Source organism: Dermacentor albipictus, chromosome 6, assembly GCF_038994185.2.
Source record: "Dermacentor albipictus isolate Rhodes 1998 colony chromosome 6, USDA_Dalb.pri_finalv2, whole genome shotgun sequence".
NCBI classification, from domain to species: Eukaryota; Metazoa; Arthropoda; class Arachnida; order Ixodida; family Ixodidae; genus Dermacentor; species Dermacentor albipictus.
Genome location: NC_091826.1, coordinates 19460429 through 19477699, shown reverse-complemented (window position 1 = coordinate 19477699; position 17271 = coordinate 19460429). Strand labels below are relative to the sequence as shown.

The window sequence follows — 17271 nt, the reverse complement described above, 5'->3', positions numbered from 1 at the left end:
GCGCCGGTTGGGGCAGGTATGTTTTACTTGTTTGAAGCGGCAAGCAGGAAATTTACATATGCTTTTCCGTCTGCGTTTCGCAAGGCCTACTGACGGAAAACTATATGCGCAAAACTAAACACGGAAGATGCTACTGCTTGAAGAGCAAGCAAAATATTTGTTCTCCAAAGGGAACCGTACAATACCATAGTAGAATGAAAGCCGACAATGCGGCCGCAATTTGTTGCGCAATCTAGTTGCCGGTTGATAGCGAAACTAGTTGAAATGTCTATATAGCAGCACGCTTAAATGTTTCTTTTTTATGTTTTCGATTGAGAAACACGTGTTATGGCCCACTGCAGGCTAAAAGAAAAAGAGAAAGCTGAAAAAGGAAAGAAACTCCCAACTAGAGGTGCGAGAAACGTTGGAAACGTCGTTGCAGTTTTGCTGTGGAATACTTAGCAATACGGGTTTATGTCGCGTTATATTCTGGAATGTTCTGTGTGAAAAGGCAATAATTCATACAAATAAACAATGTAAAAACTTGACAGGAGCAAAAAAAAAAAAACTAATTTACGCTTTTTTGTAGCTTCGCTTGGTTGCCAAGAGGCGTCGCCTCGGTTTCCACCCACGTTTCTCGCGTTGTTTTCGTTTCAAAAGGAGGCGTGCCGCGCGGAAGCAAGCACGTACACGTTGCTAAGAGGAAGATCCGCATTGTTTTAAAACAGCCCGGACGTGTACTTTTCAGTCCTACAAACTAGGCTACAGCTATGCGCGTCAAAGCCACGACAGCTTCCTCGACGCACGAGCCCCTGCGCTGCCAGACATTGCGCGACCTGCTCTAAACGGGGATCGCAGGTGTTCGCGCGCTATGTTTATGTCGTCCGTGCCTCGTGCCGCGTTAGAAGTTTCAAACAGCTGCTTTTTAAATCGCGGTCAGGAGCGGGAGTGCCGCAGTACCTGAGTGCTGTGTGCAAGCGACACATCATCGCAAACCAGCGGCGTGGAAAGAAAACATGGGTACCGTGCTGGACTCCATCCTCACGTACGCTTACCTCACAGTCCTGTACTTCGTGCAGGGCATCCCATACGGCGTCCAGGACAAGCTATTACCCCAGTACCTCAGGTCGAAGAGGTTTTCTTACAGCAAGGTGACACTCGCCCGAGTCTTGCTTGTCCCGTGGCTCTGTAAGCCCCTGTTCGCGTCGTACATCGAGAAACGATGGACCCAAAAGTGCTGGCTCCAGGTCTTTCTCGCCACCATGGCAGCCATTACGTGGCTGTCGTCCTACTTCGGCGACAACGCTTGGTCATTCGTCTCGACGCTATTCTTCCTGAACGTGGTCTCGGCGTCGTTCGACATCTCCGTCGACATTGTCGCGATGGACGTGCTTCAAGCATCCCAGCTGTCCTTCGGAAGCGCCGTTCAGGTGGGGTCCTACAAAGTAGGTGCCATATTCGGCGGCGGCGTCCTCTTCTTGCTGCAACTTCTCGCCGGAGTGAAAGGCATTCTTCGGGGCATGTCGGTCGCGTACGCTCTCGCACTTTGCCTCGTTACTCTGCGAAATGACTCTGAAAAGGCCGGCATGAGATCCGAGGAAGAACCTATGGAGGAAAATGTGGAAGAAGAGAAGTTTAAGCCAGGTGATGCCGATGCCAAGTCGCCTGAAGGTTTGCGCCGCCGAAAGGGATATTCGGAAAAAATGCTCAGTGGAAGCGAATCGACGTCACGTGACACCTCTACTGATGAGACGATACCTGGCTCCCTGCTGGAGAGATTGAAATGCGCAATTTCCGTTGAAGGCACTCTGGGCCTTGCTGTGTTCTTAATCTTCTACAAGGCTGGTGAGTGGTTTGTGCGTCGATGCTTCCCGACGTCAAACTCCTTTGCGTCAGTAAACCTGAATTAACTTACCAACCTCGTTAAACTTTACATTCAAACTTGACAGAGCATGTACCAGAACATTGAAGTCACCATGCTGCTTCCAAGTCTCTAAAACAGTTTACACACTTAGCAGAACATTCGTCTCAGAAAACTTCTTAACCAAGAGAGTTTCCAAACGACATCATCTACTTCAGATGAAAATGATGAAATGAGGAAAACTGGAAGTAAAGGGGCATGCATAGCTATGCCTTGATGGGTCTGCAAACGACATGTTAATGAGTAAAGCGGCAATTTGGGCTGGTTGGTGGAAGTTCATCTTTTAATGCAGGGGTTACTGCCCTGAAAACATGGACAATAGAAGTAGAAGTGGACAGGATGCACATCCTGTCCGCTTCTACTTCTGTTGTTCATGTGTTTGTAGTGCAGTAACCTTCGTGTTACAAGATGGACATGTTAATGAGACAGGTCATAAGTTGTCTTGGAGCTCCTTGTAACGAAACTGTGCTGAGACAGGCAGTTACATTATGCCATGTGCTGCAGCAGTATGGAGTCACCATCACTCCTCATAGAATTGAAGCACTACATTAATATTGACTCACATTTAATTCATTGTTTTAATTTTCAGGTGAATATGGCATTCTGACAACGTACCCTTCATTCCTGTTGGATCGCGGTTATTCCTACTTTGTGGTTGGCTTCCTTAATGGTGGGCTGGGACAAGTTATATCCATCCTGGGAACCATCATTGGTGGATACATGGCACGATCAAGCAGGTAAAGTGCCCATGTTCTTTATCCCCACTGAAATGTTGGGAGGAATGTTTCCTGCATTTACAGCTTTAACCCCTTCCGCGCCATGCTCTTATCCCCAATTGTTTTCTCCTCACTTGTGTGCTGTCAGCTACAAAAAGGACGACTAAGCAGTGAGACAAAACTATGCTTGTCCATGTCCTTGCCAGTAAATGCAAAGTACCAATTTTGAGTTGAGCTCGTCCTTGGCTGTTTTTACCAGAAATGGGTTGACAAACCCAGCTTGTCCAAGGCACGGAAGGGGATAAATTACGTATTCATGAAACACAGAAACAGAGACATTATGAATATTTTATGGGGAACCAGTGCTTGGCCAGCAGTCTAGCTTAAAGACCTTCAAATACCAGTAAAGAGATGTGTGCTTAGTACTCCTCAAGTGCTGTATTTATTAAGGTTTGTTACATGAAACACATGCTTACGGTTCTGATTCCATGTTCTTCTACAACTGTAAATGCACTTAAAGGTGCCAAACAAACCTTTCAGAAGCATCGCCCATTGGCATCTTCACCCATAAAGCTTGTGAACTTCTCAAGTGGACACGGTTATTGGAAGTGCTTGAATAGTATTTAAAAAGAAGGAAGCAATTAAGTAGCAGCTACCTGCTGGACATTCCATTAACCAATCAGATGGCCTGCAGGGTGAGCAATAAATACTCCACAGAGTTACTGTTGCCCTACCTGTAACATTGATGCAAAATGCTCTCCAGCAGGCTTTGTGAGAAAGGGCAGGATGCTTTCCTGAGCCATATTGAACTTTCTACACATGTGACATTGTTCCAGTGTTACCCTTATTAAGCTACTTTATTCTTGTTTTATGGGAAACTAGAATGTAGAATATCTTATAGTAAACTAAACTTGAAGGTGCAGCTTTTACATCGGATCCATTTTCTATTAGACTTATTACTATAACTTAAGCTTTTCAGAATGACGTTACAAAATATATTACTAACTACTGTAACAGCACAGCTAGTGTCATATCCACGAAGAGCATTCTTGAACTCCTCTTTCTATTGGGTCTCGGCGTGAGCATTGCAGCTTTTCTTTATTTCTTAAAACCTATTTTCATATTGCACAGCTCCACTTCGAACTAATTTCCCCACCCAGTTTTCTTGACAAATCAATCGTAAAAGTAAGGTTGACGTTAACATATGTCATACAAAGGCTTGCCTGTACTCATTTATCCCACAGACTCCGGAGGGCTGTAATCGCCCTCCCAGGCCAACAATTTCTGTGCAAAACATTGTTCGTTCTTGGGAGTTCTTGTGTCACCAGAAATTTCCTCTCATTACTTTATTTATGAATCGTACCACTCCCCTCTGCAATGCCTTCAGGCCTTGAGGCACTAATAAATGAATAGATATGAACTAAACTCACCACGGTGACTCGGCAACTATGCAGCATGACTCGGCAATGTGCCTATTGCTGCTGAATGGGATGTAGTGGGTGCAGTCACATTTTTATGGTGGTGTAATGTAAGATAGGACACTTGTGTACTTTGGTATGGGTGTGGATTAAAGAATTCCACATGTTCAAAATTAAACTGGAGCTCTCCACTGCAGCATCTCTCATGTCCCACTGCAGAAAGAGAGAGGGAAATGGGTTGGGAAAAGGCCGGGAGGTTAACCAGAAAAGCTTCTGGTTTGCTACCCTGCACAGGGGGAAAGGGAAAGGGAAAAGAGTGAGGAAGTTCTTAGGTTCAAGTGGCCTAGTAGGGAGGCTATAGTTCTCGTAGACGTTTTCCACCTCCTCTATTTTCTTTTTTGCGCCATTGTATTACGTTTCTGCTACCCCACTGCACAGCTTCAGTATGTAAAGCGCCGTCAATTATTGTCAGATATATCCAACATTCTTATAAGCATATATTTGTTTCCTAATATTGGCAAAGAAAATTTTAGATCTACGTGCTCCACTGTATTTGCTAATTTGTGATATCTTTGTTCATTATACAGTGAACTCTCACTTGAGTGAACTTCAAGGGACCGAAGGAAATAGTTCACTTAACTGAAAGTTCACTAAACTGAATATTCACTAGACCAACCTAAGACATGGCATACAGAGTCAAAAGTTTGAAAGTGCAATTCATGGAGCAAAATACATGGCATCCATAGTGTTAGAAATGTGTGAAATGGAATTTGCACATATTAACAAGTACAAGGTTCATAACAGTTATAATGCTACCTTCCTCACTTAGAAAAAAAAATCTGTAATCTTCTTCTGCACTTGTACTCTTAAAGCACAGGAAGTAACAAAACTGTCCAAAGAGTCAATGTTTTTGTACACTTCTTCTGGCACAGCTTGATGTTGAGACACAATGTCTCTCAACTTTCCAATGTACCCTACAATCTCAGCTAGAATTATAGGGCTTGAAACTGGCTTGGCAGTTGCCTCTTCTTCGTCTTCTTCGAAAGAAAGAGACAACAACCATGCCACGACTAGCCGATCGGAAAAAAACACACACCACTTGGTTTGTGATGTGACATATCGCCGCTTTGCTTTGCCGACATTGTAAGTGCCAGTGATGTCACTTCGTTCATGGCCTCAGAGATTACATGCTTGCTCTTTTTGTGCGGGCGATCTCAGAAGCCATGCCTCGTTGCTGTTCGTTTTCTGCGCCGCCGCTTTGCCCCAGGGGCGCTGTAGCACCAGCGACGTTACATAGCTGCTGAAGCGGCGGTTTGATGAGGGTGGGCATCGGTTCTGATCGTAAAAATAAGCCTTGATCCTCTGAGCGAGTTCATTAAACTGAAATATTGACTGTTCCGAAATTCGTTTAACTGAAACATTTTTGCATAGAATCTGTAAAAAACTGCCGGGGATTTTTAAAAAGTTCGTTATTTTGAAATATTCGATAAACCGACGTCTGTACACCTGAGAGTTTACTGTATCAATGTTCAACCATAATTAGTCCTTGGCAAAACTTCCTGTTTCTAGTGCCTGTTCAGCATGTTAAAATTCACAGAAACTATGCCAAGAAACTAACCACGTCGTAAAGAATGACCATGTGCACACTTCTGTTGAGATTTCGGCCCTTGAAGTAGAAAAGATTCTACGTTGATATGTTATAACGAGATTTTGAATCTTCTTTGCTTTTTTTTTCCTTCCAGGAGCCACAAAAGCTTTCTTCTGAAGCTCTGCATTGCTCGCATTTTCCCTGCAGCCCTCATATGCATCACTAACACACGGCTTTTTGGTCGTCCAAAGAATGTTTGTAAGTGTTCTTTATTCTGTTTTATTCAGTTTTTACTCCTCTCTTTTGCACTGCCACCTGTAACATTCTTGTGCTTATTATGAACTATCCTCATTCTAAGCCTGCTTGTTCTTTACCTTATTTCAGGTTTCTTTTTTATGTAGTATTTGTGTTTGTTTTCCTTATTTCATCTCATATTGCAGTATGAGTGTGTCATAGAGGTACTGTTCTTACAATGATCGTAGCTTAGGAAACATATAGCTACGTTTTGAGTGTTGTTATAGGCTTTTGTAGTGCATTGCCCCTACATTGATCGCCATAATGTCATCATAGAAACAAGAAAATAAATAAATAAATAAATAAATATATTTTATCAGAGATCAGATGCAGGTAACTGGCACCTCTGCCAGTGCCGAATTCAGTACTTTTGCTTCTGAAGAATTGATGCTGCAGTGACTTGCGACAGCGGAACATCTTTTTATTTTCTTAGTTTTTTCACTGGTAAATGCTGCGAAAAATTACACTACAGCAAAGGCGTTCAGAGACAATCACACGACTAAGCATGTCTGTAAGGAGAGAAAGCAAACAAACAAATAAACAAATAATGAACTAGCAATATCTCTCGAAGAAATTCCAGTCTAAAGGATGCGGCTACTCAGGAGGTGGCTGCAGTGGAACACCTGCAAGATTTCAGTGCTGGCAGTAGCATTTGCTTTGTGAAGTAATGGTTGAACTATACGCTGCTGTGCATGGAACAGTAATAAGCATAAGCTCACTGGAGCTGGGCAAACACACATATTTTAAGAAAGAATTGAAATTAAATAAATTATGTGATGCCAGCAGCAAAAAGTGAAAGGCGAGATACGAAAGAGGAGGAGTCAACAGCAACAATTTTCTAAAGCAGACTGTCAGCCTGCCTGCTGCTGCGAATAGGCTGGTAACTGGTAATGTCGGAACAGTGCGATTCTGATTGTGTACAAGAGTACACAAAATATTACTGCTGCTGCTTTGCAGTGTTATGGTTGAAACCACAAAATTTTTCATGTTTGCTGCCCGGTGAGCCTGCACACCAAGCTTTGCCAGTTCTGTCATAAGCACTGTTCTCAGTGAGAGGATTCGGTTGGGGGGGTGTGGGGGGGTCATACCAAGGGACTAGATATTTAGTAACATATGGAATCATCAGGTTATAAATTTTCTTATGGCCACAATATTTAATGTGAGGAGTAATTTCCGCCTCCACACTGCCATTCGTTGATTACAACAGTCAATGAGCCATAAAAAGGCTAAATTTCACTAAGGCATGTAGGCCTAACAGTCAACAAAAGCTCGTCAAATGAGGGTAGTACATCATTAAAATTAAGCGAGCACTCGCCTAAGGAGTACAAAGTGCTAGTCTTATTTTCACTACACACTTCAGGCCTAGAGTGACCAGCTGTAGCAATTGCCAATGAGCAGTCAGTGACTGTGACCAACTGTCACTAGTCGGTCATACGAGCACAGTCTGCACTCTGCCTTTCAAAGTTGTAGCAATATGTACTTGAGCTGTATATTAATAAGACGTTTCGAAAACACATTCTTCTCCAATGGCACTGTGGCTTCTACAGTTTGAATAAGTTGAAGAATACATGTAGAGTATCCCTACAAGCTATATCACAGTTATGCTTGCTTGGAATTGGCACAGCTTGTGTTTATGCCATGGCAAAGGTGTAAAAATGAATGTCTAAAAAAAAATACACTTTGTGCAAATTCCATCTTAGTTTCAAGACCATTCATATATAATTGCTACAGTTCTGCAAGTGATGAACCTGGATAAGATCACTTTTTTCTTTTTGTGGAGAAGTCATGTCAGGGTACAGTGATAGCAAAAAGAAGTGAATCGTTGAATTTTAGTAAAATATTCAGCATTGACCAGGTCATGGTTAGGCTAGTGCAAAATGAATAACCAAATACATTAATTCTCAAGGTTTTTCTGTATCCATGGAAGGAAATGACTTTGTAGCGTCATGTTACAGTCATAAGTTGCAGCTTTCCCTTCTTCAAGGCATTGCCTATGATAAAAGGCTCAGCACCGTGTTTCACATTTCTCTTAGTGAAACCTGAACTTCTGAAAACCTCTGTAGGTGAAAGATTCCTTCAGTTCTTTTAATTGCTACAGTTGGTCTTGGGTGACACTTGCTGCATCCTAAAGGGACACTAAACAAAAGAATGGTTTGGTCTCTGTTAGTAGATTACTTCATACAATACCAAAAAAAGCCATTCTTGCCCCAAGAAGAGGCTTGGTAAGGCACAAATGACGTAAGAATGAGCAACAGGTGGTGACACTGTTTTGAAGTTCCTGCAGCAGCTCGCTAGTTATTATTTATTGGTAAAAATGGACTACATTGTATTCTAAAAGATCCAAAGACACGGCTTAGCAAGTTTCAAAAAGTTACTGAGCCAGAACGGCCCATATAGGTAAAAATAATTTGAAATCTGTTGCATCAGGCTGGCGTACCCAGAATAGGGTTCTGGTGTGAAATTAAACAAAATTGGAACACCAGCCTTCATTTTCACCTCTAATAATCAATATATTACCACTTTGAAAATAACAACAATAAGAGTTTTGAAACAATCATTTATCGCTCCAAACTGGTATAGTGTTTCTCTTCAATGTCTATTAAAAGCCGCAGCTAGAACACTTTGTCACACTGCTGGAATTTTATCTCTTTAGTGAACGTAACCAAATCTCATTCATGCTTCACTCCGTTTGCCAGATCATCCTTTTCAAATGCCACGTGCCACATTGTGAACTGTGAGCTAGGTACGTGCTAAGTACTTAACACAAGCAAAACAAGTTAGACAGGATAAAGCGCAGCCGTTTCTGCCCTACATATGTGCATGCTGTCCCATCAACCTCATTTGGCCCGCTTATCTTGTGCTGTGTGTCTAGCTTAGTGACTTCACAACAGGTCATGCTCTCTTCTCTTCCAGTTCTTTGTAATTTTTCTGTCCAACCTTCCTGTAACCTCGCTGTCACCTCTCCTATGAAGCATGTGGGCATTGTGTCCCTGCCAGTGGCAGCTGCCAGTCTGCCTCTTTGACTCTTTTGTCTGCTTCTTACCACCGAAAAGAACAACGAATGATAATAGTTGTGATATGTAAATTGACTTTGTTTTCAATACTGCTGCTTTAAATTGACAGCGATACAGGTGAGTATTATAATTGAATAAAAATAAATGGCAAAAAAAGGTAACAAATGGGTAAATGTGCAAGCACTTCAATTGTAATGAATAGAAATGCAAAGAAAAAGCAGCGCTGAAAATTTATTGATGGACAAATGAATGTTCCAGTTACTAACAAACAGTGGCTGCTTAAATTAAAATTTGTACATATGTGCATGCATCTGTTTGTGCATTACACCCCCTTGTACTTGTTTACAGAAGGAAGTGCTTTCAGGCAGTAATAACCACTAAAAGTTCATTTCACTTCAATTTAATGCAATGCGTACGTCTAGATTGAGGAATACAGGTTCTAACTAATACTACTGAGCCTGCTCTCTTAGCCTTCCTTATTGTACCGTTTCTACTCTGCCGTTGCTGCTCTAGTGGTCAACAGGTGTGACCATAGGTGAGAGCGTAGGGAGGATGAGTGGCGTTACATATCCGATAGCATGAAACGACAGGAGAGCAAACTGTGCCACAGGAAGAGAGGTAGTCAAAGATGTGAAAGTAGACTGAAACCTTTTCCCAGCCATGCTCTCTTAATTTCTTTGGGCACATTAGCAACCAAGACTCGTGCCATGTTCAACTTGGCAGCACTTTACAGTAATAATGATGCAGCTAGTGCAGCATTCTAGATTCTGCCAAACTTTCATTGTGTGACACTCTGGTCCTTGTCATTGAGTGAGCCCTTCGACCTATTGTATTCTTTATTGTAGGTACAATGTACGCAGACATACTTTACCAAAGCTGTATCTGAAATTCTTTGTGAGAAAAATATTCTCCTTTGGTTTCTTTCAATGTGTAAATGTATGCTTGTTACTTGCCATGTATAACTTATATTAAAGAAAATGAAGAAAGCGAGAGGTTTCTCATATAAAATTGTGGCTGGAAGGACTTGGGATAGCAAGTTGTCCATCTTGCATGCAGGGCCGCTAACGTATGTGCTTTTGCTCATCTATCGCTGCTTTAGGTAATCCAAGGTGCAGATTCTATTTAAGATCTAGAAAGAGGGGAAAGTAGGCTTTGTTAGAGCTGGCTATCTAAAAATCCTATAGTATTTGTTGCTCAAAAGAAGAATAAAAAAAGGAAGAGCAAAAAAAAATATCACTGTACATATATAAACATGTCACAAGAACGCAGATGTCTCTAAGGGCACCAGCACCAAAAGCCAAGCCCTGTGTATTTGGTGAAGCCTTTGCATTTGTGGCAATGCAGTAGTATTGTGGCACCTCCTAGCACGCACTCAGCAAATGATGCATGTTGCATCTGAGATTTTGATGCACACTGCGTCTTTGAACACATTTCTTTTTTTAACATAATTTAGACATATGACATATAAGAGGCCTCAGATAAAAAAGCTTTCTAAACCATTGCAGACTTTAACTTGCTGTTGCAAATGATAAATATTGTGTGTCTTGCAGATTTCGGAGTCACAGCCATGCTGGGGCTGAACCTGATTAGTGGTATGATAACCACCGTGGTCTTCACCATTATGATGAGCATGTCACAGACTCTACAGAGGGGCCTCCGCTCCACGCACTTCTCTTTCCTGTGCACTGTCGAAGTAGTTGGCAAACTGGCCGCTTCCGTTCTGGTTGGCCCGTGCATCGACTTGGTGGGCAAGACGCCCACATACTTTGTCATGACAGCACTTATTATAGCCAGTATTTATACCATCAGGCTTCTCAAGTGACATGGGCTCGTAGAAAGAGCTGGGCGATTGTTGCAGCCACTGAAAGCGAGGGGCCCCTGTGTGTATATTAGATTGTACTTGTTACACTAGTTGCAAGATTTAGGGTGATGCAAACATAACAGAAAAAGTAACAATTTTATTATCTTGAATTTAGAACAGTGCAACAAGACAGAGGGACAAAAGAGGACATAAACAGCACTATCCTGTCCATTGGTGCACTGTTCTGAATTCAGCATGTTCAACGAACAAGGCCCAATTCTGATGTTATGAAAATCTAATAAGAATAGTAGCAAACTGTGGTTTCTGCAGAAATGCACATGAACAAATGGAATAGCACCTTTTAATAACAAAAATTTTGTAGCCAAAGTAGTAATATCTGTCACTGAAAGGCAGCACTGTTGCAGCACAGCTGAATTGCCACCTGTCGATGACAAATGTAACTAAGCTACGAGATTTTTCCTCATTAAAAATTTTGTTTTTTGTGGAAACTACACCTTGCTACGGTATATACTTCTTGAATGTATAACTCTTGCTTTTTTTCGTTACTTGTCACTTATCCTGCTCATCCAATTTCCTATACTTAAAGGGACTGATTACCAGTTTTCTGGTACCTATTTCTTTCAGTGCAGTAAAAAGCTTTTATGTTAGTGTCTAATCATGAAGTGGTAACCCGGATAACACCCTGAAATATATTTTATCAGAATTTTTCGAACTGCATTTAGGATGTAGTCTTTCGCTAGAAGCATGCTGAAAACAGTGACATGTAAGCGCAATAGTGATTATATGCTGGCAAAGGTGGGAGGCAGACTACAAGTGTGACCGTAGCTGTGAGAAAGTATTATTTTATTTATCAAGCCGATGTTCCTGCAGTTCATCTTTTCTGACGTGTTAAATTATTTCTTCAATAATAGCAACGTGTTTTTGTGGTTTCCTGTCCAACTGCTTTGGATACTGACCAGTCAAGAACATTTTCTTAGCCAAGCCAAGTTCGCAAATGCGAAACAATGCTTTGATACGCAGTTCAGCGTCTTGCCGTAGCCTGACATGTGCTAACATTGTGTTGCTGGCACCCATTTACAACACAATTAGTCAATGGCATTTTGTATCTCACAGGGATACCGCACAACTCTGGGTACTTGCAAACTTGCATGAGTACGACATGCATGTTGTCAAGTGTAGTCTGCAAACACTTCTTGATGGCCTGCTTACACCAATGTTTCCTATTGCTGTTGCTTCTTGCCGACTGTGTTTATGGCACACCTTGCTGAAAAATACTAACATAATCAAGGTGCTGTTGTCATGAGGCAAGTTTTTGTGGAGTAATGAAAATACTGTGCTGTCTGTCTGGATGTTACATTTTGTTTATGTGAGAACCCTAGACAAATAATTTAAAAAGAAAAATGACTTATGCCACCCAAGCACCATAGTACCTTCGCATGGGGACATATTCTGCAACAATTGCTTTTGGTAGTAGTATCACCGTCAGGCATGCACTGGTTGGCTGGTTGAGCAAAATCAGATTAGCTGAAGGCAATAGATAGTACTGCCGAAGTGATAATCTCAGAATATGTCCCGTGGTTATTAACAAATGCTTTAACTACTTCATATGCCCAATGTTTTTCAAGACCCAAGAGGAATGTTATAAAATGAACTATGAAATAGCATTGATTATGCTATCCAAGCATTGTTGCACCTTTGTGTGGTCATTGACAAGTGGTTCATTAATTATTACTTGCCCAAATTTTTTTCAGAAGCACCACAATGTATATATACTCTTGAGGTTCACTAAATTAGGTGTAAACTTGCATTGAAATGTTCAACGGAAAACATATGTAATGGCTGGATAAGTAATTTGTTCATTTACATGTCAAGTTGTATAGATTGATCGAAGAACAGTAAGACACTGTTCCAATGAAATTATTGCCCTATGATGTATAGTTGGCTCTTCCTGTAGAGACTCCCTGAAACAAATTTAGCCTTATTTAAGGAAGTCTTTCAGACACAGCGAGTATCTCTTATGGAATGTTTTTTCACAAAGAGTTTACGACATCATGCTATGTTAAAATAGCATAAGATCACCCTCCTCTCAAGCAACGGCATCCCTTCTCAACTCATATTCTGCACAGCTTTTGCTATGTTCCAATTCCTTTTGTAGTGTTGTCCAGCGATATGAGCATTGTCTACTTTTGATTATTTGGTCCAAGTATGTTCCCTTGTCTATTGGCAACACATTTTTTTTCTTTTTAGTGTGGTGATGGTGGCTTGAAGACCATGGTTATGTACAGTGCTCATGTCCACCATGAATTTACTACAGTACTTACTCCCTGCAACCATCTATAATGAAAGAAGATAAGCACTCTCTGCTCTCCTGCAATGGACACAGGTTCAAATTTTATGGGAAACTTAGTCATTTTATAATGGAACTGACAACCAATGTTTAACGCACTTGCCTTTATCAGTGCATTAGCAAAACACTGAAGCTAGACAGTGGTGCTACCCAGTGTACACAGTCTTGCAAATGCTGACCCAGAGATTGCTGCGGAATGTATCTTATAAGAATTTTTCAGTCTGTAAACACAGTCATGTTTGCGCAGCCCTTTGCTACAAAGAGTGATAAGTGAACACAGTAGCAATTGTATGCTGGCATATCAGAGAACCTGAAAACAAGTGTGACTGCAAGTGTAAAAAGTTGATCTCATATTAATCAAAACTGTCGTCATGTGGCTCATGCTTTCAGAATTATTTCTGCAATAAGGTCTTTATCCGATTCCTTTTCAAGCTTTGCTTGTTCCTAGTCACCAAGACACGGCGAGGTCTGCTATTATTGCTCGTCTGGCAGCGCTGAAACCTCTGCATAGAGCCTTTACAGCATGAGTTGAATACATGCCTTGTCTTGCAGAGAGAGCAGAGACTACCATAGAGAGCACTGGGGGCCTTGCAAACTTGCACACATATAAAAGCATGTTATAAGCACCACCATGCTATGAAGAGCACCGCTGGCCACGGATATTCCGCTTGCTGCCGCAACAGCAGCACCGCTTGGAGAACTTTTCTTCCATTGTAACACGTATTGAGAAAAGTGCAACTGCTTGTAAAATGTAACGGATACATTTCTACATAAAAATTGCGGTGCACCCAAGTTACAGGGCTCCAATGCCAGTATTAAATTCTGACATTGGACTGCTGCAACACGCAGTTTTACATGCCTTCCTCTATCAATTAGGAATTGTAATTCCTCTTTCAACCACAAACATCCTATTTGGTTCTATCAATAGGCAGCACATACTTTTCGTTGCCTAGATATTATCATGACGCATTTTGGTTGGTAGTGACACCCACCAAAATCCACCGCTAGTGGGTTTGGTTATGGACAAACAATGCCAACATCAAGATATACAAGCACCGTAAAGAGCTCATAACAGATGGCGCTGTAAAGGAAAAGCCACCTAGGGACTTGTGCAATATTATTGTGCAATTTTAGTTCATGCAAAGCTTATGTATTCAGGTGGTTCTCACCTGAAACCTGCCATATGTATTGAGGAAGTACAATAAGGCATTTTCCAAGTAGCCCTTTCGATTCTTTTTTTTTTTTTTGCATGATGTTTTGCAAGTCGCTCGTGCAGTCCATTTTTCCAATGACACTAATACGTGAAACTTGGTGAAACAAAACTGGGAATTCTGCACATTTTACCAGCAAAAGCTACGCTTGGGATCTCAAAGGTTTCATTATTGTTGTGAAAACTGTTTCAGGCTGTGACGACTTACAACTGCCATTCTTTCCCTTGCTGATAGTTAGATTTAGAGGATTTATTTACAGGAAAAGCAAAGAAACTGGCCCGAGTTTGTGCACTGTAGCCTTTGGCTTTACCAGGGAAGAGTATAGGGAAGAGTGAGTGAAGAATCACGATGAGAATAGCGATGGATGCATATGAACATTACACAGTGGCTCTACTAGAGCTGCTCCTAGCCCCATGCCACATGGGAACTCCAACACTTTTTTTTAGCTGCCTTTACGGTTGTAGTATCAGGCCATGGGCCGAGAACATTGGCCTCCAAAAGTGGTTGCTTGCCAACGTTGGCCATTCATAAGCCTTCTGAATAGTGTGATATATGTCAGAGCTTTTTCTTCTATTAGTGTTGAACTTGGAACTGAGTGATTATTTTTGTAACAAGCAGCACTATTGTGCAGTAAATATGTTGACGGTTGTAATGGCAAATGTTTACCAAAGCCTTTTCTTGCTATACCAAATGTTATACGTATATATATTTCGGAGGATTGACTGTCTTTATGACCGCTGTGTCGGAACCCCCGTTGGCATATATACATGTGTATTATGTTGTGCTAATTGCCACGCCAGATCAAAATTCAAGCCACAAAACACGGCCAGGGTACAACCTCTACTTTTTGTTAATGTGTGTTTTGATTGTTCTGCCTTGTGAAATTGTTGGCAGCTGAATGAGCAGCATAAGCATGAGCTTGAAAGACATTTTACCTCATGCTCTCTCTACATTTTGCTGGGCGCATTTCGTCGCCCGACTTTTTGCCAGTTAGCCAGCACAGACTTGTAGACAAAGACAGCAAGACAGACAGGGGATGCTATTTTGCTAGAACAGCACAAAGACTGAACTGGAGAAAAAAAAAAGGAAATGTAAGCGCTGTCCTGTCAGTATTTCTGATGGTCTACCTCGATGTATGTCCTTGCGATGCTCTGCCTACACGTGTCTCTGTCCTCAAGAGTGCAGTGTTGCCTTATTCGTCTACCTTGCTGTCCTTGTCTGGCCTACGCTGGTTGACTGTTATTAACAACTTGCTCAAAAGCCAGCATTCTTTTGAGTCCTTATCTAGTCATGTGCTTGTTATTTAAAAAGCCTAGGAACCTGTGCATTTGCGACCATTAGTTCAAAGGGGTGTGTGGTGTACTAATGTGCAGTCTACAGATAAGAGCATAGGAGGTTTAGTACGTAAAAGATTGTACAGCCTTTAGGGTGCAGTTATGTCTCATTTCTTCGGCACCTCGGACATTGAACGTTCTTATCAGGAACAGCATGCCTGGTGTCCCATAGCATTCCTGAGAGGATAGTTGAGGTGCACAGAGTGAGGACACAGAGGGGCACAAAGAAAGATGCAAGTTTTGTGATCATTATTGCTCATTGCAAAAAAGGAACCTACAATTCCTGGGGTACAATTTTATTGTTTAAAATAATCAAAACTGTGCACCAGCTACTTTACTGTCAGGTATGCCACGAGATTCCACAAAACTGACAATTCTTAGAGCTGTCTAGCTTGTCCGTGTGCATATGGCACTTCACAGAACACTGGGTTGTCAGAAACTTGAAAAGCGGTAACAAAGCTGGTAGCCAAGCCCTGCGACTTGCGCAACAACAACACATTACAAGCGTTTGCGTCGCGCGGTTGTTCCCATTGGAAGTACAACAAACTGCGTGTTGAAGATTACATCACTGCTTTACACCAGCAGTGACGTAGACTACGGTTGGTTATTGCAGCAACACCTCTGTGTCGGCTCTGGTTAACTCCACACCCCAAACCTGACTGCTCATGTTTACGTCTCCGGCCTTACATCAGTGGCACCGTGTATACGAGCTAAAACTCTATTGCGACAAAATTACACCCTAAAAGGTGTACAATAAGCTCTAAAGGACGAGAAAATGTACCTGCTATATACCACACACCAGCACATCATTATTAGGCGAGAGGGAGAACTCTTGCTCCAACGGTAAAGTAGCTGACCCCGGTGCTTTGCAAGGTTTTTCTTTACAGTAGGAAAGGCAGTATGGTTCCCGAGCTATTTGTAAAAGTCACCTTTTCTGCAAGTGCATTGAATGCACTGTGCAAACAAATGTGGGCCAACTGACTTCACTCGTAAAATACTTAATCTGGATGACTACTTCCCATCTGTCAGTCATGTTAATTCTTTTGGTGTGGTGTTAAGATGTTCAAACATCATTTTTAAAGCGTATATTAAACTGGATCTTGTTTCTAGAAATAAAAGTTTTTCCTCATGGAACTCTGGAGTGTTCTACCATTCTTACTAACGCATGCTAGCAAATGCGTAACCTGTACACATGAGCTGTTTCGTGCATATAAACTTGAGAAAAGCCTACTATGGCGAATATAAATTGATGATGAAAGCCGTGTGGACTCTGCAGTCTTAAACACAAGACGACGATCAGTTCCATTTGTTACGAGCAGATCTGGGCTTTGATTTTGCTACATTGCTTATAAAAACCTTCATTTGTCTTTGTTCACCATGAGCTACTCATTTAGTTCTGAGGTCATGTTTAGGAGCAAACTCAGCAACACAAATATACTAAACACTTATCCCTTCCATAATTCGTCCATTATGATGTAAATTTACTGTCTGTAGGTATGCAGAAGCAAGCTACTAACATACCATACTATAATAGCCACAACGGACTGTAGGGTGATGTCCTTGAGGACAAAGAATTAAACCAAACTGGACTTCAAATGTTAGAAACTACTGCACTGTGGGCGTAGTT

General features: G+C 41.6%; 1 protein-coding gene across 1 annotated transcript; it reads left to right on the top strand.

Annotated features, from left to right (window-relative positions):
* The first annotated feature begins 616 nt into the window (after positions 1 to 616).
* On the top strand, positions 617 to 16778 carry LOC135921033 (major facilitator superfamily domain-containing protein 3-like). Its single transcript, XM_065455338.1, has 4 exons — positions 617 to 1824; positions 2490 to 2637; positions 5777 to 5880; positions 10481 to 16778. The coding sequence occupies exons 1-4, from the start codon at positions 996 to 998 to the stop codon at positions 10750 to 10752; spliced, it is 1353 nt and encodes a 450-aa protein (XP_065311410.1). The 5' UTR covers positions 617 to 995; the 3' UTR covers positions 10753 to 16778.
* Positions 16779 to 17271: the final 493 nt, after the last annotated feature.